Consider the following 25326-nt stretch of genomic DNA (forward strand, 5'->3'; position numbering starts at 1 on the left):
TGAAACTCTGAGCTTCATTCTGTTAAGCTGAATGCTTGTTCTGATGTCATGCTGCATATGATCAAGGTGCACATTTTGGAAGCAAATGCAAACAATTGTTTTAAAAGGCTAGAAGAATTCCTCAGCAAGCTGATAAAACACACTGTGCACAATTCACTGTCCATCTTCACATTTCAAAGATTTTAAATGTTGTAGTTCTAGTTTTAATTCGCAAGTTTTTTTCTGGAGTTAAACAGCTGCATCTATGCATGATTCTGACTCTAGATCTGATTCTTAATGTAAAAAATTGTTTTTCCCAAGAGCATAATATGTGATGACTGCATTACTGGATTTTGTGCACGTGACAGGCTTAAAAATCGTATTTATCATCAAAAATCATGGCATTATTTGGGTGATTCCGTAAGATTTCCGTGATTTATGAGACAATTTAAGTAGGGAGTAAGAATATTGACTATGCAATCAACTACATAGGAATTGGTAATTTGGTGTTATTGTTTTAAGGATTCTTTTCAATTATATTTGTCATTTTAGGTGCTGTTTTAATTAGCTGTAATGGTTGGTTGTGAATTCAGAACGAAGGTAGCATTTTGATTTGCTGCATAAGAAGATTCAAGACTATAAATGGGCCTGGCCAGACATTAAGATCCTTAGCATGTATTTTTATAACCTCCTGAAACTCCAGCCTTGCTGAATAAATTGACAGTTTTGCTCCTTTCATTGATGAGGCCAGGTCTTCCCTTGCATTGTTTCTACTCAGTCCTAGTTTAGACAAATTCTAAAGTAATCTAACTTTTTCTTTTTTTTTTTTTAACTTAATAAGGAAGGTGATTGGAGTAGCAGCAGTGCAATGCTTTTTGACCAGAAATTATATGTTCTGACAAACTGAGCTGGAAGTCAAGATGTGGAAAAAATAGGGGAAACCAGTGAATTTGTATATTGACTGTAACATAGTAAATAATTAAAGAAAGTATTTAGGATATGAGCCTACACATCTCTTGTATATATTCTTACCCAGAACTGCTGAAATAAACTATTACTGTTGACTTTGTCCGGTTTCATTTGGGCTTTAAGACTTACCTTTGTTATCATTTGGCTACTTAAACTTGTTGAGCTTTTGAAGCAGCAGGCTTAGAAGAAAAATTTGCCATCCAATCTTTTGGCAAATCTGTCTTAGAATTTCATGTGTATGTCTGCACTTAGCACTCTGCTTTCAGCATTGTAGTATTTCTGACACTTGAAAATATTGGACTTAGGCAATTTCTGGCTTACTTTGTCTGCAAGGCTTGTGTTGCTCTTCAGAGTGACATTTCCATAGCACTGCAGTTTGCACAGTGTAAAATTTGATCTGTAACTCATCTGACTTGCACTGCTCATATAAGTTAAAAAATAACGTGAGATAATTTCATGTAGTGGTAAGACTACAAGGGAGAATGGCCTTAAACTGGAAGAAGATAGATTTAGATTAGGTATTAGGAGGAAACTCTTTACTGTGAGGGTGGCAAGGCAGTGGCACAGGGTGCCCAGAGAAGTTGTGGGTGGATGCCCCATCCCTGGAAGTGTTCAAGGCTGGGTTGGATGGTGCTTTGAGCAACCTGGTCTAGTGTAAGGTGTCCCATGGCAGAGGATTTGAAACTCGATGATCTTGAAGGTCCCTTCCAGCCCAAATCATTCTGTGATTACTGACCTTCTATTCAGTGGAACCAGTCACTGATCCTTAGTACAGAAATTACTACTGTAATACTTTATGCGATAGTTCCGCCAAATTTGAAGCCTCAATGTCTCCCTGATTGTTTCCGTAAACCATCCTTTTTTCTTGTCAAGGAGAGATGGTTGACCTGTCAGTCTGAAGAACCCTGTTTCTTTTTGTCTCATTACTTTCTCTTTGATCTGTCTAGGAGTTAAAACGTCTCGGCAGAACTCTCTCAAGGCTCATGGGAACGTACAAGCCTCCCTAGAGCATTATGGTACACTCCATAGAGAAAGATTAATTTGTAAAAGTAATAATATAAATGTCAAGATTTAAGTGTAAGAATTATGTTGGGGGGTGGGAGAGTAGAGATTTAATCACACCCAGGGGCTGAAAAAAGTTAGTCAGGGAAACTATTTCACCAAACGGAAAAACTGTTGAAATATTTGCTTTTGAAGTGTTTCTCAAAAAAACTAGATGAATGCCAGTTGGCATTGTGTCTTCCCTCCCCTCTGTCTGTACATTCCCCTAGGACAGAGCAGTGTCATGCCTTCCAGTCCTGCATTGAGTGAGATGACAAACCACACCTAACAGTTGTGCCTTGGGGAGATGATGAAAGGGAAAAGAAACAACTTTCAGCTGTGCTATGTTTTGTATACTTTTTTGTCAGAAAAGTGTGTCTTGCTCTTGCGAGGGAAGGTGTGTAATTGTCTGTAACACTTGTGCACGTTAAATTTTCGTTCTCAGACCAGCCCTGCTGACCCTGTGGAGTGAACTTGTGACCTTCATTCTTTGTCTAAGATTCTGGTCTCTTCTGTACATGCTGGGTTCGTGCCATTGCATGCTCGGGATAAAGTCTTAAACTGTTGTGGTATTCTGTTGAAGGAGCCAACAGCAATGGCCAATAAATAGTTTAAACATGCTCACAGTATTCAGTACTGCTGAGGAGACATGCTCAGAATCCTGGGACCTTGTCTATGAACATCCTTGCAGGAAGCAGTAACCTGGAGTTCCTGTGAGCCATGGTGTGCAGGAGGTGTCCTTCCCTGCTCTTCCTTCACCATGGAGACACAGCAGTGCTGCACCTGGCTTTGTTCCCAAGTTGGATGAAACTTGGGGTCTCCCAAGTGCTGCCTACTGACCTTGGTCAGTCTTGTTAATGCTGGTTCTTTGTTGGCATGTACCAGCCTGGTGTGCTGGTTATTGAGCCAGTTATTGAGCTCTATTGTTCCTGCACTGGTTTAATTCTGCATCAGAAATATTTTGTCCTTTGTAAGTTATATATAAGTGAATGGATTTATTAACTATTTTAAAATCATACTTATGTGACCCACACTACTGCTTTTCAGGTAGATTTGGAAAACCAAGTAACTTTGGAGTTATGCATGATGGATTGCTTTCTGTGTTTTTGTGTTTTCTTAATTTTTTTTTTTAATTAATCCAATTTTAATGATACAACAGTCAATGCACAGGCTTTTTCTTATCAATATTCTGCTTTAGGTGATGTGGTCGGTAGTTTTTGTTTCTGAAATTAGAACAACGTTCATCAACTGCATAGTTTTTGAATGCAGATTTATTATCTCTCTAAAAATGGAGTGGTCCAGTATTGTGGTAGAAGAGGGATAAGTTTTTTTCCCTGCTGGCTCTTTGTCAGCCAGAGAAGATTTTAATCAGATCCTATATAAGTTGCAGTGGATTGTTAGAATGACTAAAGAGCTAATGAGAAATATTAGACAATTGATGGTGGTGATTAGCTTTTGGCTAAAATACCAGTGGCAACTTAAACTGTGGTTTTATGGTGTTGTCAGTGTTGTTTTCCTGAATGGCATAGCAAAATTAGCGATGAAAGGACAGTTTCTTTCCTTCCTCTTTGGGATGAGGGTCATGACCTAGGGTAGCAAAGAAGAAGAAATTATGCTTGTAGGCGTAGTGGTTGCCTTGGGACTGATGATTTTAAGATTCATTTACTTCTTCTACTTATTATAGTTGTGTTTGTTTCTCTTCCTGCTGTGCCTGCAGATATGAGGTGAGAGCCCTAAATCCCAGAGAAGTCAGTGGGGTGAAAGTCTCTCCAAGTCAGAGATCCTACATGAGGCAGCAGTCCAGGTACCTGGGAGTGCTATACCAGTCAGAGGAATCACAAGTTGTGGGAATGTGATGTGGACCAAAGCAGTGTTTGCCCAGTGTGTAGCATTTGGAGAGTCCTCTTCCTAAGGGGTTGAAAGGTTATTTTGACTAATGAGTGAACAGGATCTGTACAGGAAGGAGCTCAAGAATATTGAGTGAGAATTCTCATCAACTGTGGGGTCTCAGACTTGCAGTGGGTACTTTATATTGAATTTCACTCTGTCTTGAAACAGCTACTACAGACAGACATGATTGATTTAGGGATGTTATGATGAGTGCAGAATTATTTTCCTTGCCTGTCATTAAATGTCACTAGTCTGAAATTTCAGTCAGGCCCGTTATCTTGGTAACTTTGTGGTCAAAAGAATCAGCAGTTATCTATGTCTCAGCAAAATTTAGCAGTTTAGAAAATGTTGTCTTCAGTAACTTAGGAGTTTAAGTGCTGTTTTCCAAAGAAATTTTCAGGAATCGGTCTCACTGAATTTCACTAAAGCCCCATCAGGTAGAAATAGTTCTGTAATCTTTATCAAATATTGCAGTTTAAATCCCACCACAGAATATGACATTATTCAGTAAAGGTGTTTAGATGCTGTTTGGGGGCTCTGGCGTTTGGTTGAAATTACTGTGGTCCAGAGTAAAGTCTAAATTAAGTTCTTCCACCTTTCCAGTGAGGGCCTTAAAAGTGGGGGGTTTTGAATGCTAAAAAGTGCTTTCTTAAATCTCATCTTTCATGAGTTGTTCATGAATTATTATAAATTGAAGTAGGGATACGAACCCATGTCTGTGTTTTCCAGATTCATTTATTACTGAACTACAAAGGCCATGCTGTTTGTTTGTTTGTTTCTAACATTTCATAAATGAACATGCAACAATTTATGCAACTGGGGAAAACTCCAGAAAAAGAAACGAAGCAGGGAACACCCAGGAGCTCTCAGCAGCCTCTGGTTGAGGTAGTTACCTGGCTTTTATTCTCTGAGCTGGAGCCTCCTGGATCTGTGTTTCTCAGCCTCTTATTATAGTTATTGCATATTGTGGGAGATTTTTTTCTTTAACCTTACTAGAAAAATATCCGTAAAAGATGAGAGAACTGGCCTTTGCTGTGGAGGTTTTCAGCAAGTATAGATAGAAGTGGCTGTATGAGATGTGCAATACTTGTGTTCGAAAGTACAGCACTTATCTACAGTAAAGTATTTTACTGTCACATCAGCTGAATGCACAGATTTTGGAAATTATATTATCTCTGTTAAAACATCTTTTGTTATTAGGAATATATTCCTTAACTATGTCCAGTCAGAGCTTCAGGGTTTGTATTTTACTGTAATGTGGGAATAGTAGGGTTAGTAATTTTGTAACTATGGAAAGCGTGTGTTCTTTTTATCCCTGCAAAATAAGCAAGTATGTCACAGACTTCAAAGGGAAAACAGTTTAGTGAAAATGGCAAAATACATGCAGCAAAATTCAATAACATGACAAGAATTTAAATAAAAGAGTAGTTGAATACTAGCTTTAAATTTTGTCATTTGTATACAATGACACTGGAGTCTGACAGCTCCACCCATTAGCAATTGGTTCCTTTGTATAGAATTGAATTTATCTCGGTATTAGGAAGTCCCCATCTGTATCTCAACTTATAACCTTAAATTATATGCTGGCTTGGCAGTTAAAATGATGTGAGAAAAGTCATAAATTTGACCTTTGTGCATATCATGTTTCTTAACACACGCACGGTGTCCTTACTCTTTGCAGTATAGATTTCAGTGTGCTACTGCAGATTTGCCTTGGAATACAGTGTCTTTGATCTGTATATGCAATTCTTGTTGATAATGGTGGATATCAAAAACAGAAAAACAAGGTTAGAAAGGAGATTTGACTTAATTTAGTGTACTTATATGTGCTTAATTCTCGTGTTTTCTAAATTTCATTCAAAGGTGAGCGATCTCACTGATAGCTGGATGCCAAGCTAAACTGCAACAACTCCATTGTTGAAAAGTACACACAAAAAACAAACTGTGACCTGAAAAGTAAACTTCCAGAGGATTATAGGAGAAAGTTTACTTACACATCAAGTATCTCAGTTGTAATTGTTCTGGCAGTTGATGTACATAAAATGAACAAAGTGGCTTGGCCCAGTACTGCATTAACAGTTGAATAAATTAATGCATTCTCCATTGTTTATCTTACCTCCCAAAGTGTGAAAAAATTGCACCTTTGAACAGTAAACTCTATTGCTATAACCATCTGTTTGCAGTTTCATTACAAACTCCTACCAGAATAACCCTCACTTTGAAGAGAAAATTGATATGGGTTGTAAAAATTACAGTCTATGACCTTAGGTTTTATGTCTCCTGAGGTATCCCTGGTGTGGTCTCCACTGGAATACGTTATGGTTTCTTCAAGAAGTGCCTTTATGTCTTCCAGCTAATTTCAGATAAGAAGCCCATGCATCAAAGAGTTGGCTGTCACACAGAGCTGAGCACTCCTGCCTCTTGTTCAAGGCCTAAAATGAGCATTGTGAGACCGCAGCAACTTTGTCCTGCCCTGCCCAGAACTGCTGTCTCAGCTGGGGCTGCCATGCCCTTCTGTAGTGTGCAGGATGATTTGTCCCCATGAGCTTTGCTAGCTCAGTCTTACCTCTGGAATTGTTATTATTGCCAATTAAAACCAACTAGCAGAAGTAGTATTTGTGCTTCAGGTAAAATGTTCACTTTTAATGTTGTTAAAAAGTCACCCGTTTGTGTATTTTTGGGTGCATTAAACCCAGTCCTTTCTCACTGAAATATTTGAATAGGGAAGTTAAAAACTGCAAAATGCCATTATTTGTAATCATGATGCTTTTAAAATAAACACTCTGGATAGTTTAGTAATGAAATCTTGCAAGCTTTGTTTAAAAAGCAAACACTCCCCCCCTTCCTCTTGAGCTTAAACAGTGGCTTGTTTAAAAAAACAGTAAAATTCCATAACACTTAAACTCTTTTGAAGTAGTTTTTCAACATCAGCAAGTAATTCTGCAAATTGCTTTTGAAGATGAGGCTTCATTTACTCCAGCGTGTGCAGTCTGATGGAGTGGATTAGTGGGTGTGGAGTGAAATTGTAATTTAGGCTTTTTTGTGTGCATGTGTCTCTCTGTAGAACACTCCCTATTAGATACATCTCTGTCCTCTTGCAGTAGTTGTGGATAGACCAAGGCTGCTCTGTTTAATAGTCACTGGTAAAACCTTGCAATATATATAATGGCATTACTTTCATGCTACTAAATACCATTTTTTTAATTCAGGGTTTTTTTTGTTTTGTTTTGCTTTGTTTTTTAATTAGATCAGTTCCCAGAACCAGCTTCCTGTGCAGTTACACAAATGTCAGTGATGGGGGAGAGCAGAGATGTGCAGCTGGGGTAGCAAAAGGAGCAGCCTTGATTTCCATTGACTTGCACTGTTTTGGGACTGCACCCCAGGACTGAGTGGGTTCAAGGCCAACACTTTGCATTTGAATTAGTAGTTATGTCATATGATAGCCCAGCATAAGACAGTACTGATGTATACATTCAAAAGGAAAAAAAAAAAAAAAGCCACTCAACTAATGCAAATTAAAATGATTGTATTGATTTTATTGTGTTTTTTTTTAACTCTGTTGCATGGTTTCATGCCAGCTGAAAGTGCTTCCTTTCATTTTGAAAGATATGTAGTACTTTCTATGAAGTCTGTAATTATATAAAAAGAAGACAGCTTTCTTCCTGCTTGCCACAAATCAAACCTTTAAAGTAGACAAAAGAATTATGATATTTCAAACACATTTCAGATGAAAAATAGTCTGTTCAGAACAGAGTTTTTCCTTGAGATGAAAAAGTTGAATATTAATTGTTGTATTTTTGACTGTTCATTTGCACTCTTTTTTTTTTTTTTTTGTGGATGAAGATCTTTTGGTACAGCATGGCAGTTCTCTGGCTTCTGTAAACAAAAAACCACCCCACTAATTCATTAATCCAAAAAAAAAAAAAAATTCAACAGGAAGCAATGGAACTTTAAAAGTGTATGGAACAGGTATTTTATTTTATTCTTACCTGGAAAACTTTAAAAGTCCAAACTTGTTTTAGCTGTCTGTTTGATTTCTGTTCTTCATACGGGTTTCACAGCATCATGATGACTGCTAATGCTTTATTTCTTTAAAAAAATCCCAAACTCTGGATTTTTGGGGGTCAAAGCCAATGGTTTATTTATTTATTTATTCACATAGTTTTTGTATATGGCATGTGCTGAAAATACTGTGAAAAATGTTGAGGCAGTGCAAGGTAATTTGGTGAGTAATTGTCTGATAGGGAAGTGAAAAGCATAAAGTCCTGATTTTGTCCTGGAAGTGCAGCTTCTGTGGGCACTGGAAACATTTTGTATTGATTCTGTGTAACAGAGAGTTATGGCATTAATAATTCAACTGGCAAGAAATGGTTTATATTGGGTTGTAAATCCTCATATGTTTCTACTGAAAACCACTACAGATGTGACATCAGGTTCCATTAAGCTGAAAAAAGAAATGTAACAAGGAAATCTCAACTGATAGCAACATTTCTGTAGTGAGTGGAGAAAGGAAGGGGAAGGTTCATTTACAGAGGGGTGAGGGCTTGGCTTTTTTGGGTTTATCATAGGGGAAGTCCACTCTGTTTAGCCCATGAACTGTGACTTGAGAAGCAGCAGCTGATACACATCTTTCCCATTGTAGAACCCTATATTTTATAAACCAAAAAGTACTGAATAACTGAGTTGCTTCTGTTGCACATTTCTCTCTTGGCAGCTTTTACTGATCATAAAAAAGGGGAATATGGGTGAAAAGCATTAAGCTAAGACCACTTAAGGAAATAAAGGTGGTAGGAGGCAGCAGGAGCTGGCTGCGTTGGTGCAGATTTTTGTCTGTCTCCAAGAGTCAGTTACTTGATTCCCCAGGCACGCTGATCATCTGGATTAACCTGATGAAAACCCATCTAATAAAGTGACAAGTCTGGTGCTCTCTCACCACGCAGTTCTGGGCAGCAGGTAAACACCTCAACAGGAGAACATGTGGGGAGTTTCCAGATAGAGGCGTTGCTGTGCACATTGATACTAAACTGTGCAGATACACTTGCAGAAGATTGGTTGAATGTGAAAATAAGTGCAATAGAAAATCAGGTTTTACACAAGTTTTTCAAGAAAAACATAACCCTCCTGCCTTTAAAATTTTTTTCTGAGAACAGAAAAAAAGCAAAACCTCGTTATTCCTCTGGGGAATTTTACTGCCTTGTTCCATGTAAATCATTAAATGGACTGCACACTTGCTTGGCTCTGCTGACTCTGGTTTAAGACCGTTATTTACCAATTAATTATCTTATCTTTTTTTCTGTACCTGTAGTCTAATTATTTTATTACATGAAGAATGCTCATTATCCTTTTGCATTAAGGACATTAACTGCTTTTGTGTCTTAGGACTGTGGAAACAGAGTGAATGGAGCAATAAGGACAGAGTTATTTTTATGTTATAATTGCTTCAACTTCTCAAATTGGATTTTTTCACAAATATGGAACATTTACTTCTTGGGTAACTGCTTTAAACCCAGTCCAGCTGGTGGAGACTAGGGGATCATGACTGTTGTTTGCCATTTTAACCCTCATAACTTCTGCATGCAGCTTATCTATACCATAACGTATTTGTCATTTTTCTTAACTGCCTCTGCTTGTTTACACCAACTTTTGTCTGGGCTCTAACTGAATTGTAAGATCATTGAACAGGAACTGTTCCCACTACATATGTTTAGTGCCTTTCACAATGGGTAGCCAAACGTCATGTTGTCTGTCCTGTAATGTAAACAGTCAGGAGTTAATCATTGTCACGGACAGATTTTTTTCTTTCTCTTTTAGTGGCATGTGTGAAGTTAGTTTGCTTCTTTTGGACATATGTCTCCTGCATTTTAAGTGATCTGCCTGCGTGGCCTGTCACCATTCTCCTAAAAAATATGTAATACAAGGTATGAAGCCGTTTTGCTGAGATGGTTTTGGTGTAACTTTACAGTTCCTGACCACTTATGTCTGTCCAAACAGAAGTTTTCTGTGGATAAACATGGGAGATGACATAAGGCAGTGCCTTTAATTTGGTCACTTTCAAAATTGTTAAGTAGTTCAATAAGACAAATAAGACAGGAGAAGCTTTAGGTAGATTTTGAGTAAAGATTGTTTCTGCTTCAATTATGCATTGTCTGTCCAGAGCTCATTGCAAGAAGTTATTAAATCAGTGCCAATCCAACATAAATTTTGGGTTTTTTGAATGGTCTGAACTCCCAACAGAGTAACAACAGGAAATCTGTGACTGTAAATCTGCATGCGGAGGATTTATTTTATGCACCCTTCTGTAATGTTGTCAAACTACCATGAGGTAGAGTTAAAGGAAACATTTAAAGAGGTTTTGTGAGTGTTCTTTCACCTGTTACACTAACACATTTCCAGTTTACTCTCCCAGGAGAGCTGTACACCTCAGCCAGACTGAGGGGGGTTGGTTTGTTTGAGCTGGGGGGTTTTTTTGAAGGCTCAGGATGGTATCAGTGTAACGCTGAGTACTGGTACCTGTGCAGACACATCACCCCATGTATGAGTTAGTTCAAGAGCTTCTCAGGGGGCAGACTGTGCATGGGCCCTGCCCTCAGAGAAAAGGAGGAGGAAGGCATTCAAGCTACCCCAAAATGAAGAGCAGAAATTCGCAGTAACTTGTGTCAGACCATGTCCAGGGTCTGTCACATGTGGAGCACACCCAGTATCAGCATACAGTCAGTGCCAGGGGATGTTACTTCCTACATCATTAGCACAGCATGTCCTTTTTCTCTTCTTTATGGGCCAACCTGGATTAAATCTTAGACGAGTTTCTCTAGCAAGCAAAAGTTATCCTTTGCACAGGCATCCTGACAGCAATTTGACCTTGTTGTTCAGACATTATATTGCCTCAGGCAGTGGAGGAAAGCAAAGGACAGCGATATCCCTGCCACAGTGATTCTTAAAGCATTTTAGCCAGAGACAGACAGAGTGTAGGTGGGAAAAAGAATGGTGTTTTGATAGGCTGCAGACAAGTCTGACTTATCCATAACAGACGGTGTGAAGAGGCTCCTGCTTGTAATTATGGCACTGAGCAGATGCAGGAAGAGTCTTAGGAAAATGATTTAGAGGATGGAAGCAGGACAGAGAATATGAAGATCAAGTGTGAGTGACATAAACAGCTCTGTGCAGGTAGGAGTCACATCTGCTGAACTTGCATCCACTGTCAACACTTGTATAGCAGAGAGCTCTTTGCAGTCCATGGTTGTCCTGGAATCACTTGATCCAAAAGGGGTTGATTCTCTTTGTGCAGATTGTGAAGCTTGGGAGTGTGCTGCTCTAATTCTAAGTTATCAATGCCATTGCCATGTCAGTCTTACAGAACACATGAGCAGGACTTGTGACACACATTCAAGTAGTATAGAAATGGCTATTTCTGCTTCCTTTTTGGGGTCAGTGGAGGATTGTTTTATTTGGATGCATTTGGGGGAACTGTCTTTTGCCAGTCTTTAGCTGCCTTTTGTCAAAGTCTTGGAAGAGTGTTCTGGGGAAGCATTGCTCTATGCTTTCCCTGTTCTTAAATTTTAGAGCCAGGATGCCAGGCAGGATGGACATCTCATCTGACCTGATATGGCTTTCTTATGCAATTAGTACTTATGTAAGTGATCTGTCTTCTGTGTAACCGGAAACTTAAGTTGTCTCACATGCTGCCTCTCCTGGAATACAGCTTTATTAATTTACACATACTATATGCACTAGTTCAGCATTGCAACATCACAGAACCTGATCACTGAGCACAGAAGCAGAGTGTGATTACTTTGTGATTAAAGATTTACCAAATCGATTATGTGTTACACAAAGTTGTTGCAGTACCAGAACTGCTATCCTGAACAGATAAAAACAAGTAGAAAATAATTTTGATGTATTTGTCTCTATAAACATCACAGGGCACGTTTCCTGTTTGAAGAATAATTTTTAAGATCTTTCTCAAATGTAATTATATACTCCTTTCTCCTTTCTGTCATCAGTGTTTAGATCTCCCAGCAATCAGTTATACTTATTTCTCTCACTGCATTGAAAGACACTGTGATTGTTCCCTTTAGACATTGGAGAATGGACTACTTTGTAATAATGCAATTATATATGTTTATTAAGATGAAGAGCTTTACAAGTTTGAGGCAGCTTTTGTCTTTCACAAGGATACTTCTGTTTTTCGGAAGTGATGTTGACCATTGATACTTTAATCTTCCAGCTGTCTGTAACTGCAGTAATAGCAGAGCCTTGTCAAAGGCCAGGATATATGGAATGGAACAGTTTAACAAGTAGTCACAGTTACTTGGCTTTTAAAAGCATGAATCTTGATCAGTCCAGCAATTAGTACTTTTGCCTTAAAGATAAGATAGAGATACTACATAGAGCTTGACATAGTTGGTTAGAAACTGGCTGGAATTAATGTTCTGTGAAGTATGTAAAGCACCATAAGAACCATTGGTAACTGTTTGCATGCTATTAATAATTAGCAACCTTCCTACTAGTCTGTTAGGAAAGAACCATGCTTTGGGTACAATAGAAACTCAGCTCCATACGGTTGGGTTCAAATTACATTTGACTTGGACAATAGGACATGAATGGGGCTCATTTGAGTTTCTGCCACTGTAAACAAAGAGATGTTGGAATGTTTCATTTGTTTATTGATTTATTTATTTGGACAGGTGCAGGTTGATCATATGAAGTAGGTTTTTTTTTTCAGATATAGGCAGAAAATAGCTTTGTCCAGTAAGAGTGTATGGTGCTAACCAACGTCTTGACTGGACAGACTCAAAATAATTTAGCTTGTTGCTGGTTTTGAATTTGGGTCTTAAACTAATCAAACCATGTTCTAGAGAAAGCGCGTTACGTGGGCTTAGAAAATACGGATTTTATTTTCTTATTAGTTTCCTTTTAGGTACTAAGTTCTTTCTTTTACTTTCTGCTAAAAATTATGTGCATGTCTGTGAGGTAGATTCTGTTAATGGTAATGGAGCTCATCCTTGAGAATAGGTCATTCAAATCTGATGGATCCCATCTGGATGAGGATGAATCTCTAGGGTGTAATTTTCCTCAGCTATTTGACTCTCGTAAGTGCTCCAAAGCAATCAGGGTCTATAATTTGCAAAATGATGGCAGGAGCAAAGAGCCAGGAAGATTGTTGCTGGGATCGTATGTTTGAAAGTAGTACCACAGGACTAACAGCCTAAATTAATGCAATGAAGGACTTGATTCAGGCTTTTTTTGTGTTCTCCATCAGCTGGGCACACACATTTCTCCCAAGTGGACACTACAAAGGTAGAATGGATGATGGTAGCACATTTTGGACAGGGTAAGGTTGAAACTGGAGAAGCAATATGAAGTTACATTCAGAAGACATTATTCTTGGTCCACAGCTCTCCAACTCAAGTTAAATGGAAAATTGCCCATTGCAAATTGCAAACAAGAGAAAATCCTGCCATACAGTTAGAAATAAACCTACAGAAGGATTGAGCTGACCTTACACATTTAATAGCTTAAATTGTCTTACCATACAACACAGCCTATGCTATTACATTCAAGTGTTGTGTCATAGTCCTATCAAAGTTGTTCCTCCACCTCTCCCCAGGTGGAATGGATTGGATTAGCACTCAGCTTTAATATTTCAGTTCACACTGAAAATTTGCTGTCTTTATTTCTCTTTCAACATTATATTGCATTTAAACCATGAGAGGGCTTCTCCCGTAATGGAGACGTTTGGTTGCTGTCAGTGCTCACAGAAGGTATGTGCAGGCACCAGTGGAAGCGAAGACTAGAGTTTCTCTTGAGGTGAACAACTGTTTATAATTAGAGTTGTGGGAATGAAGAAAAACCCAGCTAGCAAGCAAACAGTCACTCTTCCAAAAAGCTTGGTAAACTCATAAAGCTCAGGAGCTTAATCTCTGAACCAGAGTGCTTGTTATCTAATCCCCACCAGCTGTTGTGTACTTGGTAGCCATGACATCTGTAATAGAGCTGAAGGGCCTGTCTATATTGGTTGGCACCTTTACCACCAACTGAATTTGATTCTTCTTTCACTGCTCAGCATTTACCTGCTTTAAATCATTAACCAGTTGCTCAGGGTTTGATCATCCGTTTAACCATACTTTATAATAGAAACCTAGTGCTGCTTTTCACATTAAGCATATTTTGGGTACGTAGGTTTTCAGCAGGTCTAGTTTTTACGTTGCTAATAAGAAAAAGGTATCAACCACAAGAATTTCCTCTGGTTGCGTTCTGATTCCTCATATAAACTTAAAACTGACCTGGGAGTGAAATCTCTTGACTTGTATTTCAGCTGAAATACATCACACTTCTAATAAGCAGGGTGAGGAATTATATACATGTCTCCAGCTGGTGTGTATGAATTGCTATAGGTGACTGTGGAAGCTATAAATGTAAGCAAGTCTATACCTGTTCATTATAACTGTCGAATAATACCTTTTTTCAGGGATGAGTTTCAGCTGTGCTGTAGTGGATATTGTTCTTTTTAAGCCCATCTTGGGAAAATAATCCATTTTATGTCTCGTAGTTCTTGGGTGAGTGCTGTGACTTCAAACCTGCTGTTAGACAGTGCTCTCAGCACCACCAGCAGTGCAGAGGAACAGCTGCTGTGTAGAATGGAGTATGTTTTAGGTGTGGACAAAACTGCTATTTTAGGCCTTGTAAGGGGTGAGAGCGAAGGATGTCTTGTTCCTGGATCCCAAAAGAGTTTAGTTAGGAGGTAAATGCTGAGCTGTCTACACCAGACCATTTCTGGACATGGAAAAACATGGATCTATGGGTTATTTTACAGTTTAAAACGTGGCTGTTTATAGCTTCCTGACACCTTGAATGATTAGCTTAGGCATCTGAAGTTGATGCTGTGGCCAAAATTGGGCCTGAAGACTACAGTAGTCTTGCATTAGCTGTCATCATGATATTGTGGATCTAAGACTTTGAACTGTCCTAAGACAGTTCTCAGCATCTGTAATACTTACTGTCAAAACACAGAAGGATGGTCTCATAAATAAAACCAGCTATACTAAGTTTTTAAAGAAATGCCTGTTAAATTTTATTAAATTCCATTATAGTAATTTTTTCACTTGGAATTAATTTGACTGATGGATTTTTAATTTTTTTTTTTTTCTCCCCAGAATGGTACAAAGAAGTTCTGGGATTTTATGAGAACACATGACAGGTAACGATGGAATCACGTTATTTCCCATTGTCTTTATGTTGTATTTCGTGTTGTAGTCTCTTCCATTGATCAACTGTTGATGTTTTTTCCCCTCCAAATTTCTCTTCAATTCTCACTTCTTTGTTATACTCGCAGGTAGTTCTTCACTGTTTTAGCTGGAATTAGCAGAAGTTTTAAAATCTCATGGTTTATTATGTTTTCAGTAAGTTTTGTCTGTGCTTGATTTTTTAAATATCAGAGTTTTAGCACATGATGTACTGGACATTTTAGTGATTACAGAGAAGATACAAATGAAAATTTGGATTGTATGAAATTTTCTTTTTTGAGTGGGAATATATCACCTGAAGGAAGGACTTTCTTCTGTCTTTCTAATTGTATTTCTGCTATTGAGGAAGAAAAGCAACTAACTCCTGACTTCAAAGATCAGTTCATACAAGATTATAACAAATAAGGTATATATGAAACAGTCTCAGAGTTATTAAAAACTAAAGTAATTATGTGTCTTTTAGAAAAAGACATATAAATAGTTTAGTTAATCTGCTCATGGAAGATAAAAATAAAAAACATAGGTAACAAATTTTTCCTAGAAAAAACTTTTCTAAATTTATTAAATGTAAAAAGTGGTGCAAAACACTAATGGCAAAAAAACACTTGTGACATAACCAGAACCACGTCAAGAGACGTGTTTTTCTTGTGCATGAAGTAAGTAAAATCAGTTGCATTTTTGGACGTTGTGCTCTGTTGGAACGTTCTAAATCCTTACATGAGTCTTTTTGTGTGTAGGTGCCTGTGAGGGACATAAAATGCTAACAACACTTTTTATCAATATAAAGATTATGAAAGTAAAATTTCCAGGAAGACTGGGAAAGTATTAGCTAGGCTAAAAATGCCTGTACTGCTTGAAACTAGGACAGAGTAGGGAGTGATATTTCATTACTGAACTTCACACTTGCTTTTGGAATTTTTCTGGAAGACAGTTCTGTCTTTGCACTTTGTGTGTCCATATGGGCATGTGCCTGAATTTATGATCGCAGATACAAAGGCTGAAATGATAATTGATTGCTGGAAATTTAATATATGCCCATTGTAGCAAATGAATCCAGCCTCAAGTCACAGTGTTGGGAACACGACTTAAGGATGAATTTGTATTACTATTTTTGTTTAAACTTTAGTTTATCACTGTGTGGTAACGTGTGAATATATGCAACTAACGGAGTGGGGTAAGTATTAAAGGATCAGTTTTCCATGAACTTCTTGGGAACAGTATTTCTGAAGGACTTTTGTGGGCATTTTTAAAATAGTTGAGAACATAACTTTATAAAAAGGCTACGGCCACATGTCATGCCAGTCATCTCTGGTCACATAACATTTGTTAGCTTCAGATGTACAACAGCTGCCACCCAAACTTATTAGTGACTACTGTTGAACTGCAGAACGTCTAACACTCTTTCATGAGGAAATTCATTGCAGCTTCTGACACCAGAGGTAATAATGTGAACTTTCTGTGTAGGAAATCCGTGGTTTCACATAAATTCTACTTGTGACTAGGAAGCCAGTTATTATGAGATACATTAGTCAGGTTCAAACTCCCTTATAATGCATTAAAGCCCTACGTTTTGCTGTATCTTAGTAGGGCAGCTGTGGTGCTTGTTATATGGAAAAGTCACATTAACTAGTTGCTGAGGATTATGGAGGGCTTCATACTTAGAGAGCTCTTAAGCATTCTTTACCCTTGATGAAGAATAAATCTTGAAGAAGAGGAGAGCTTTCCAGGACACGTGTCTTGTTGGTCAGGGTTTCCTAGTGCTTATGTCTGCTTGAGGAAGATTGTAGATGTTTTCCATAGATAAAATCCCTTTTTCTTAATATTTTTTCAGAAGTATTCAGAAGTTGTGCTACCTCTGAAAGTGCTGTAATACTGTTAAATGCTCAAAGAAAAACAACCTTTTTTGATAAAGCTGTTTACCTAAATTGAACATATGCATTGGAATGTCAGATCTGTAAAGTACACATATGTATATGTTATGCATTTGCATGTAATTGATATGTAGAATGGATTTATTGATGCTGAAGAAAAAAAACCTACAACTGTGCTAATAATATAAAACCAGATATTGTGTCTAACTCATGTCTTTGTCTCTCATCCTCTTTCAGCAGCACAAGTAAATGTGCTTAAGATTCTGACTTCCTTGCTGTATGACAGTGAACTCAGTGTGTGCTGGGTTCCTTTGGGACTCCAGCGTTCTTTCTCATTTCAAATTAGGTCAAGATAAGCCAATATTCAATAGATTTGTATCAGAAGATAGACTCGATACAGGAAAATATTTACCACGAGAGATTAAGTTATTGGTGTATAAACGTATCCTTTCCAACTGTTCAGATGAACAGCTGATTAAATTATATGAAGACAAAAACATGAGGACTGCAATAGTCACTTCATTTGCCTAAAGTGTGAGTCACCTTTTAAAATGTGACTGTATATTGCAGTATGGCGAGATCATTTAACTGTATGCAGGCTGGAGTACCACAAGCACAAGCTAAAATAGAAGAGTTGTTATTAGGTATTACAGGGGGAGGCTTTTTTCTTTTTTTTTTTTTTTTTTCTTTTTTTTCTTTTTTTTTTATTGCAGATCTGGGCATGAGTCTACAGTGTGTGGTTCCAAAGCTTTTGTAAGACCAACACCATTCAGAACTAGAGTATCAGTCCTGGAGTCACCTCTGTAATTTATGTTGAATAAATAGTTGCTTATTCTTAATTCCTCCATGCCACTTAAAAAAAAAGTTTTCTGCAGTTTATTACTGGTCACAAAATAAACTGTTGCCAAGGCAAACTTTCAAAACCTCTGCTGTCAGAAGTCAACTGAGTCCATAGACAAAAGAAGCAGCATTTCTTACCGTATTTAGGTTTAAATTGTGACAGAAGGAAGACCTGGGACAGAAGGACATACTCATGGACAGTAGTTTAGTCCTGGAATGTTTTGCCCAGAGAGACTGAGGAACCCCCATCCTTGGAAAAATTCAAGCCTTGATTGGACAAGGCTCTGAGAAGTCAGACCTAACTTAGAATTTAGCCTGATTTTGAGCAGGAGATTGGATCAGATGGTCTCCAAAAGTCTCTTCCCACCTGAAGGTTTCTACGATTTAAGTAGATTAATTACTTAATGAATGTTACAGTTCCCATCTGACAACTGTCAAAAATTTGCAAACTTGTCAAGAAATCTGTCAACTTCTAAGCCATTTTTCTTTAGGAAAATAAGGAGTTTACTGCTGTCCTGTGGAGTTACATTTTAGTTAATCTTTCTTTGAAACATGCAGATGAACAGTACCAGAGCTCATTATAAGGTTTTATTACATCGTTAGAAGCAACAGTGAAGTTTACTAAAAATGAACGAAGAAAAACAAAAATCCTTGATTACCTCTTTTCCAGTGTAATTATTGAACAAGTTTATTGAGGTGGTGCTTGTAAGCATTACATAATTCTGGCCTGTTGTGTTAGGCAGTGACACACAGCAAAAGATGCTTTCTGCAGTTATTTAACGCACTGGTTACTTTTCCAATTAAGTGTAATTTTTCCTTTAATACTCAGCTGATGTGTTTGCTGATTATTAAACATATCCTTATGAAAATCGAGCAGAATGCAAGCAATGAAAATTTAGATGCAAGGTGTATTTCAAATTCTTTTTAAACCTGGGTCTGTCAGAACTGGTTATCAATTTGTGGGGGGGTGATTTGCAGGATGAGAAGTTGGTAATTTTTTTAAGGACTCTGCTTTTAAAAATAAAAATCATGATCAGGAGAACATTTGTGGTGATTTTCTGTTAGAAACATACCAAATATTACAGAGTAACCATCGATACCTGTAACAAAAAATTATTCTCTAAAACCAGACTCAGGTTACACTTATATTCTCCCTCATCCTAATTTTGCTATATTTAGTACAGTAAGAGCCTGAAATGTAATACTTAAGTTTTACATTCATCTACTTTATAAAGCAATAGACCAAGTTCGTTTCAGGTTTCAACAGCTCCCCTTAAACAGATTCAAGGCTTTTAAAAGACATAATTTGGGAACAGATGAAGGTCAGTGTACAGTCATGTGCTCCCTTCTGTGCTTTGAGTAATAACTCTTGAGACCAGGGACACAAGTGTACCTTTTGCTAGTTGACAGCTACAAGGACAGTTTTCCAGTTGCATTGGGAATGGATATAAAGTAAAATTATTGCTACTTCTCCATTTAGAAGTATGAAAAATTCACTGCAAAGTTCATTACATTTACAAGAAACAAGTTCTGGGAGACTGGATTGTGTGCAAGATTATTATGTGAGTTCCTCTCAATTCTGAAAATATCATGTGACAAGGAAAAGGCATTTGGACTAAAAAACTTAAAACTCTGCACGTGCATTGAACCCTATTTATGCTGGACTTTTACCTTCAAAAATGTGTCACAGTGGCTCAGTAATAGTTCCTGACTTAAAAATTCTTAATGGAAAAAACTGAAAGCCTTTTCTTATCTCTCTAAAAAGAGAACGGAAATAACATTCCTGCCTTATAAGATTGGTTTCTTTTAAGAAATTAATTAATTTCATATTTTAAAGAAACTAATTCCTAATTTAATTTGTTTGCTCAGAAAAAAAGGCTTAATACTATAGCAGTTGCAAGGACAACTGCAAAGTGTAGTTTTCCATCAGGAGGGAGTTTGCAGGGAGAAGGAAACCAAGGCAATCAGCACCTCTGCATGTTTTGTCCTGTGAGTACCAGCCCTGGGGGGCAAACAGAAAGTGGTTCTCGAGGCAAGTTAAAAATGAACATAGAATGAGAGGATGAATTTATTCATCCATTCCCTCTGTGCTTTGGAGTTACCTGGCCAAGGTCTGGCTGCTGCTGAGGTCGGAGAGTGTGGCTGTACAGGGGGAGTGTGGAATGTGGCCACCCAACAGCTGCACCAGGAGCCTCCTGCATCCCAGCCCTGGCCACGGGAGCCGGCCAGGGGACGGGTCACCAGAGCTGGGAGAGTGACCTGGAGGAGCCAGGGTTGCTATTCTGGCTCGGTGGCTGTAGCAGGCAGCTATGGAGACAGGATGGAAGTCATGTGCCCTGACCACATTATAGGAGTGGATTAAATTCCTTCTCCTATTTCATATGCCAGATCATTTGGGCTTTATGGAAACTTAATCCTCTATGTATTTTTCTGGTTTATGTCCTAGTGTATTATAAGACACCATGAAATTTAACTCAGATGCTTCCTTTGTGCAAGAATTATCACAGCAGCTTTAAAATGGGTAAAATACAGCTTTTCAACATCTTTATAGGTAAAAAAAAAGTCTTTCTTGGGTGGCATGTGCCTTTTACATGCACTGATGTGCTGTTGTGCTGTAAACCTTGTCTGTCTTTGTGATGTCTCCTCCAGGGTGTCAATGATGTGGAATTTTCTTGATTATCTTCAAAGATAGTGCAGAAGATAATGCACTGTTTAAAATCAACTGGATGTAGTTCAACAAGCAAAAAAAAAAACCATGAAAAGTTTAGGGAAATAATAGCTGGGAGAAGGTAATGAGGGCCGGGCATGTTCGTGCAAAGGATAACACAACTGAGGAGAAAAATTACTTCTTATCACAAAAATGTAAAGGAATGTTATAGAGCAGGCTGGAATCATTTAATTTCATCAGTGATCAATGACAGAACAAGAAATGTGGATCATGTGGTAAGTATTTTTTTTAAATTAAACACTAAGAAGATGTTTTTACCAATAAACAATAAGACAATCTGGGAAGGCATGTTTTGTAATCGCTGTCCTTGAAAACACTCAGGGCTAGGCTTGATATCAGTCTATCAAGGATGCTATCAAGATAATGATAATTTTCCTGGTGTTAGCAGGAAAAAATATAGAAGCCTATTAATTTCCTTCAACCCAAGTAATTACACACTATTTGTTTGCATATGATATTTGCAAATAAAATGCACTTAATGCTGTATTTTTTGTTGTTCATTTTTGGTTTTTTTTAAAGCAAAGACTTGACAGATCCTCTGCTTGTGTGCCAGGAATTCTGCAGGCATATTTACTGTCTTTTAAAATGTCTTATTATGTTGTTACCTTAGGATCCAATCTAAATAGAAGCATAGCAATGAGGCAAACATAACTGTATTTGATGCTGTAAAGTTATAAGAGAGAAAAACAAGATTGAAAGCCAAATTTTCAGATTCTCATTTCTCCTTTTAAAGTATTTGATAAGAAAGTATCATATAACATATAAACTCTTCTCTGCTGTGCCACTGAAACAGGGTAGAAGGACAGTAACATCTCTATTGAGGGCACTGCTTCATTGGGAAATTAAATGTTTGCCTAATTTTAAGGCTGGAATCCATGGAAATTCTTATAACTAGGCAGGTACACAAGAGTTTTGACTGATGAGTCATAAATTTCTAAATACAGGTTTCTAGTATCCAGATTACAAGCATCTTGGGTTTTTACAATTTTAGGGATTTAATCTATTAGTGTTTGTAGTAATACGCAAAAGCGATGGATGTGTTTATTCTCTTAGAGTCACTGGAATCAAGGAGAGTCTTCCCTCTGCCTTGAGGTGATTTTGAAATAACCCAGTTCTTTCTGAAGAGTGCCAAAAGTTTTTGCATGGCCTAGAGACAGTAGCGTGGTCATGACCTGCATTTGGGATTGGTAAAAATAATCTTAGGAAAGCTAGGAAATGTTCTGTAATTGGAGTGCCTGTAGGTTTAGAATGTCAGCTGAAAATATCTCTTGGAAAAGAGGAAACTATTGAAACCATTATTCTAGAAATGGGAAAATGGGGGAAAATGTGAACAACTGCCAGTTTCTCAGTCTGTGTTTCTCACTGAGACTGTGCAGTTATACCTGGCCAGAGGTTGTGTTAGTCACCTCATATTTGGGTTTTGGTAGGTGAGAAACAAAGTTGCTGGCTTCCCTTACCTTAGTTAGGGCAGGACACTTGAGCTTTTTATTTCGCAAACTGCCCTTAAACCTGGTATTGTTTTAAAACTTTAATTTTTGCCATTTCAGAATGGAGTCATACTCAGGCCTTTTGGGTGGATTTTTTATTGGTCTCACTATGTGATAGCAGTTATAAATGGCGGTTTCACAAATAATTAGGAATTGGAACAAAAGCCCGTCAGGCTCTGACATCTGTTGCACATAATGCCCACAAAGCTTTATTTAATCAAATAAGTTAGCATAAAACCTTAATTTATTTATTAAAATATTTTGTTGAAAGAAACCCATTGAGATGCAATGTGTCATTTCCAAGGGTATCCTGGGATCCTGGCCAAGATATGACACTTAAGGAATGTTATTGAGAGCAACATGCTTTGATGTCTCATTTATTTTGCAGTTGAATTTGCTTTCTCCTTTTTTCTTTGTTAAATAAAACAGGGTGCTGGGAGGATTGTTTATTCTAAAGAAGTTGTCCTGATCGTATTCTCTGGTTGAGTACAAATTGCTACTTTAAAAGTAGACCTAAATTATGTTTTAAAAGTGCACATATATGGGTTTGTTACCACTTCTTAATTCATTCTTGTACTGGTCTGATGATCATATGCTTCCTGCTTTATGGTGTCATGAACAACTTCCTGCTGCAGTTCAGTTTACTGAAACCAACCTTCCTTCTGATTTTTTCCAATGTAACATTTATTTTCTTAAGCATACCTGGCTCACCACTTTATTCTAGTTTTACTTAGCATTAAATATTTATGTTGTATCCGAGAAAGCATTCAAGCTTCATCAGAATACAGAAGTCTTCTAGATGTCTCTAATTATCTTTTGCCAAATCCACTTTATTTGTGATTAGTATGAAAGGGTGAATGTTTTTGTCAGGAGCTTATAGCTTTGCTTTTGTAATAGGCTGCATTTTAAGCAGCCAATTGGATTGGTGTTGGGCTTTGAAAAATGTAAAACGCTTTGAAGGAAGACTTAAATGAACCAGCAGAGATTGTGCAAGCACATTTAATCTCAGAACTATCTACATTATAGTTAAAGCTCTGGGATGCTAAAGGAATTGCACTGGAGAGTAATCAAAATCTTTATTGCATGTCTGTTCTGAAAGTGAAGGGACTGTTTTCTCTGGCTTAAGGTACTGGGTGCTGTGCTGATAAAAGGAAGAAGGCAGTGCTTTAGAGACCACATTAGAAGTTTCCAGGGACATGTCCAGCTGTGAAATGAATGATTAATTTGAATATAGAAGTGACACGGGGACTACGTGCAATTCTTTCTTGTGGACATCAAAAATAATTTTGAAATAAGATGAAGTAGGCCCTCCTGAAGGATGACTCCTCCCAAAGAATTACTTTGGAATGTTGAGTCTCAAACAAGTTTTGGGGCTTTTTTGATTATCACTTTAAAATTGAAAGCACAGTCATTTTAGATTTGAGCAAGAAAAAGACGTGTGCTCGCTAAGGTACTTTAATCCTGATCTGGGATGTTTTTAAAAAGACTAGATGGAATTGTAGACTTGACTCTAGTGGAAAAGGGTATGAAAAATCATTTTGTCAACAGTCTATGAACAAAGAAAGCCAAATTCATAGAAGTTGAAGAAGAAAAATTTATACTTTAAAGCTAAAAACAATTAGGAGACATCTAAATTATTTATTTACTTTCTTGCTTTCATTCTAGTATGATTTTTAGGTCTTGACAATTTCTCCTTTATGAGCCATATAGGCAAAAATATTGTATGTATGCTCTCCAGCTGAAATGAGTACATCTCTAAATATTTCTGTGGTTGCATAGTACATGTGATTATTTTCTTCTGATTGTATCAAAAGGATTTTTAAAACCAAATATCTGTTGAGAGTCAAGGGAACTGATTAAATCACTTTCTTGCTTTATTCCTTTTTTGTGCCATTTTTTTGTCTCTTTTTTTTGGGAATCTGCCATTCTTTTGTCATTGTTTTCTTTGAGAATGGTAACTGAACTATTGCAGGCTCTGACAGCATTGCATGGGTTTGGGTAGTTTGGTTTGGTTTGGTTGTTGTGTTTTTTTTAAAAGTCATATATCATTAGTTCCTAAAGTCTCCCCTATAAAACTGAGATTATTGTTTGTAAGCAGCACTTAACAGTATTACAGGCTTTAAACTACTTTTGAGATACTTTTTAACCTTTAAAAGTAGGTTAAAGTGGCTGAGGTTAATAGCTGAGAAGTCTTTGCTTTCATTGTTAATGTCAGATCACAGTTTGTGTGTGACACACACATACACATGATTCAAGAAAAATCGGTTTCTTTGCCTGTGTTACCTCAACAATTATTTAGGTGTAATAGTATTTTAGTTATTAGTACAAGTTTGTCATGAAAAATCATCACCTCCAGCCTTGAGAATCTTACTTCATCGACAAACACAAGAGTCTTGTCCTTGTCTTTGCTATTACTATACCGGGGGGGGGGGTGGTGTTAAATTATTTTTTAGTTTTACAAATTCACTTTTTTAAAGTCTTTTTTAAAGGACCACATTTAAGAATAACAAAAGGCTGAATGAATCTTCATTTATTAAAGGATTTTGAAAGTTTGTCTCATGAAAAGCAATTAGTAAGTGTCAGCATTTGCTTGTGGATTAACTGTAGCTCAGGTTAACAATTGACAAATCATACAGACAGATTACCAAACTGATGACTACAAGGTGAAATTACATGTCTACCTGAAAAAAAACTCCAGCAACAAAGAGCAAAAAAAACCCTCAGACAAAAAAAAAAAACCACAAAAACCCCAAAACACAAAAAGAGACCCCAAACAACCCCCCTTATTCCCCACTCCCAAAACCTTCCTTCAAGTATTGGAGCTCTACAAGTACGTGTTCATGAAGCTGTGGCAAAGTTTACTTGCTGATCTTAATTGGTAGGATGTATTTCTAAATAATTGACTTTGCACGTGTCCATATGTGTGTGTGCACATTTTAACAGGATGTCAGTTTTCATCTGTCCCCTGCCTTGTAACTGCCGCGGTCAAATGTTTTACGTTGCTCCGTGAAACACCACCTTCCTTTCTCAGGCTTGAGAGTGTGAAGCTGTAGTAGTATTTCTGTGTAAATATCTGCTGGGCTGGAATGTCATAAAGCATCAGTTACCATGAGTTCAATAAATACAGAGCTGTGCTATGTTGGGGGAAGGAACAAATGTGGAAATAATGTTCTGTGGCACACAATGGAGTCATTTTCTAAACTCTTCCAAGAGGTGTTTTCAACTGTAAAGGTTGTATTCAGGTGCATGTCTTGTCCTTCAGTAAGTCTTTAGAGGAG

General features: G+C 37.5%; 1 protein-coding gene across 2 annotated transcripts in view; it reads left to right on the forward strand.

The window, feature by feature from the left end:
• Window positions 1-25326, forward strand: part of NUDT14 (nudix hydrolase 14) — a 60050-nt gene that overhangs the window by 11971 nt on the left and 22753 nt on the right. Inside the window, exons 1-2 of one of the 2 annotated variants that reach the window (XM_027637741.1) lie at window positions 10855-11043; window positions 15033-15076. In XM_027637741.1, the coding sequence (XP_027493542.1) occupies window positions 15060-15076 (17 nt within the window). In that variant the 5' untranslated portion in view covers window positions 10855-11043; window positions 15033-15059. Of the gene's footprint in view, window positions 1-10854; window positions 11044-15032; window positions 15077-25326 lie in introns of those variants that run through there. The other variant, XM_027637740.1, reaches the window with a different exon arrangement.

The sequence above is a fragment of the Corapipo altera genome, unplaced genomic scaffold, assembly GCF_003945725.1.
Source record: "Corapipo altera isolate COAL_440 unplaced genomic scaffold, ASM394572v1 23, whole genome shotgun sequence".
Classification (NCBI taxonomy): Eukaryota; Metazoa; Chordata; class Aves; order Passeriformes; family Pipridae; genus Corapipo; species Corapipo altera.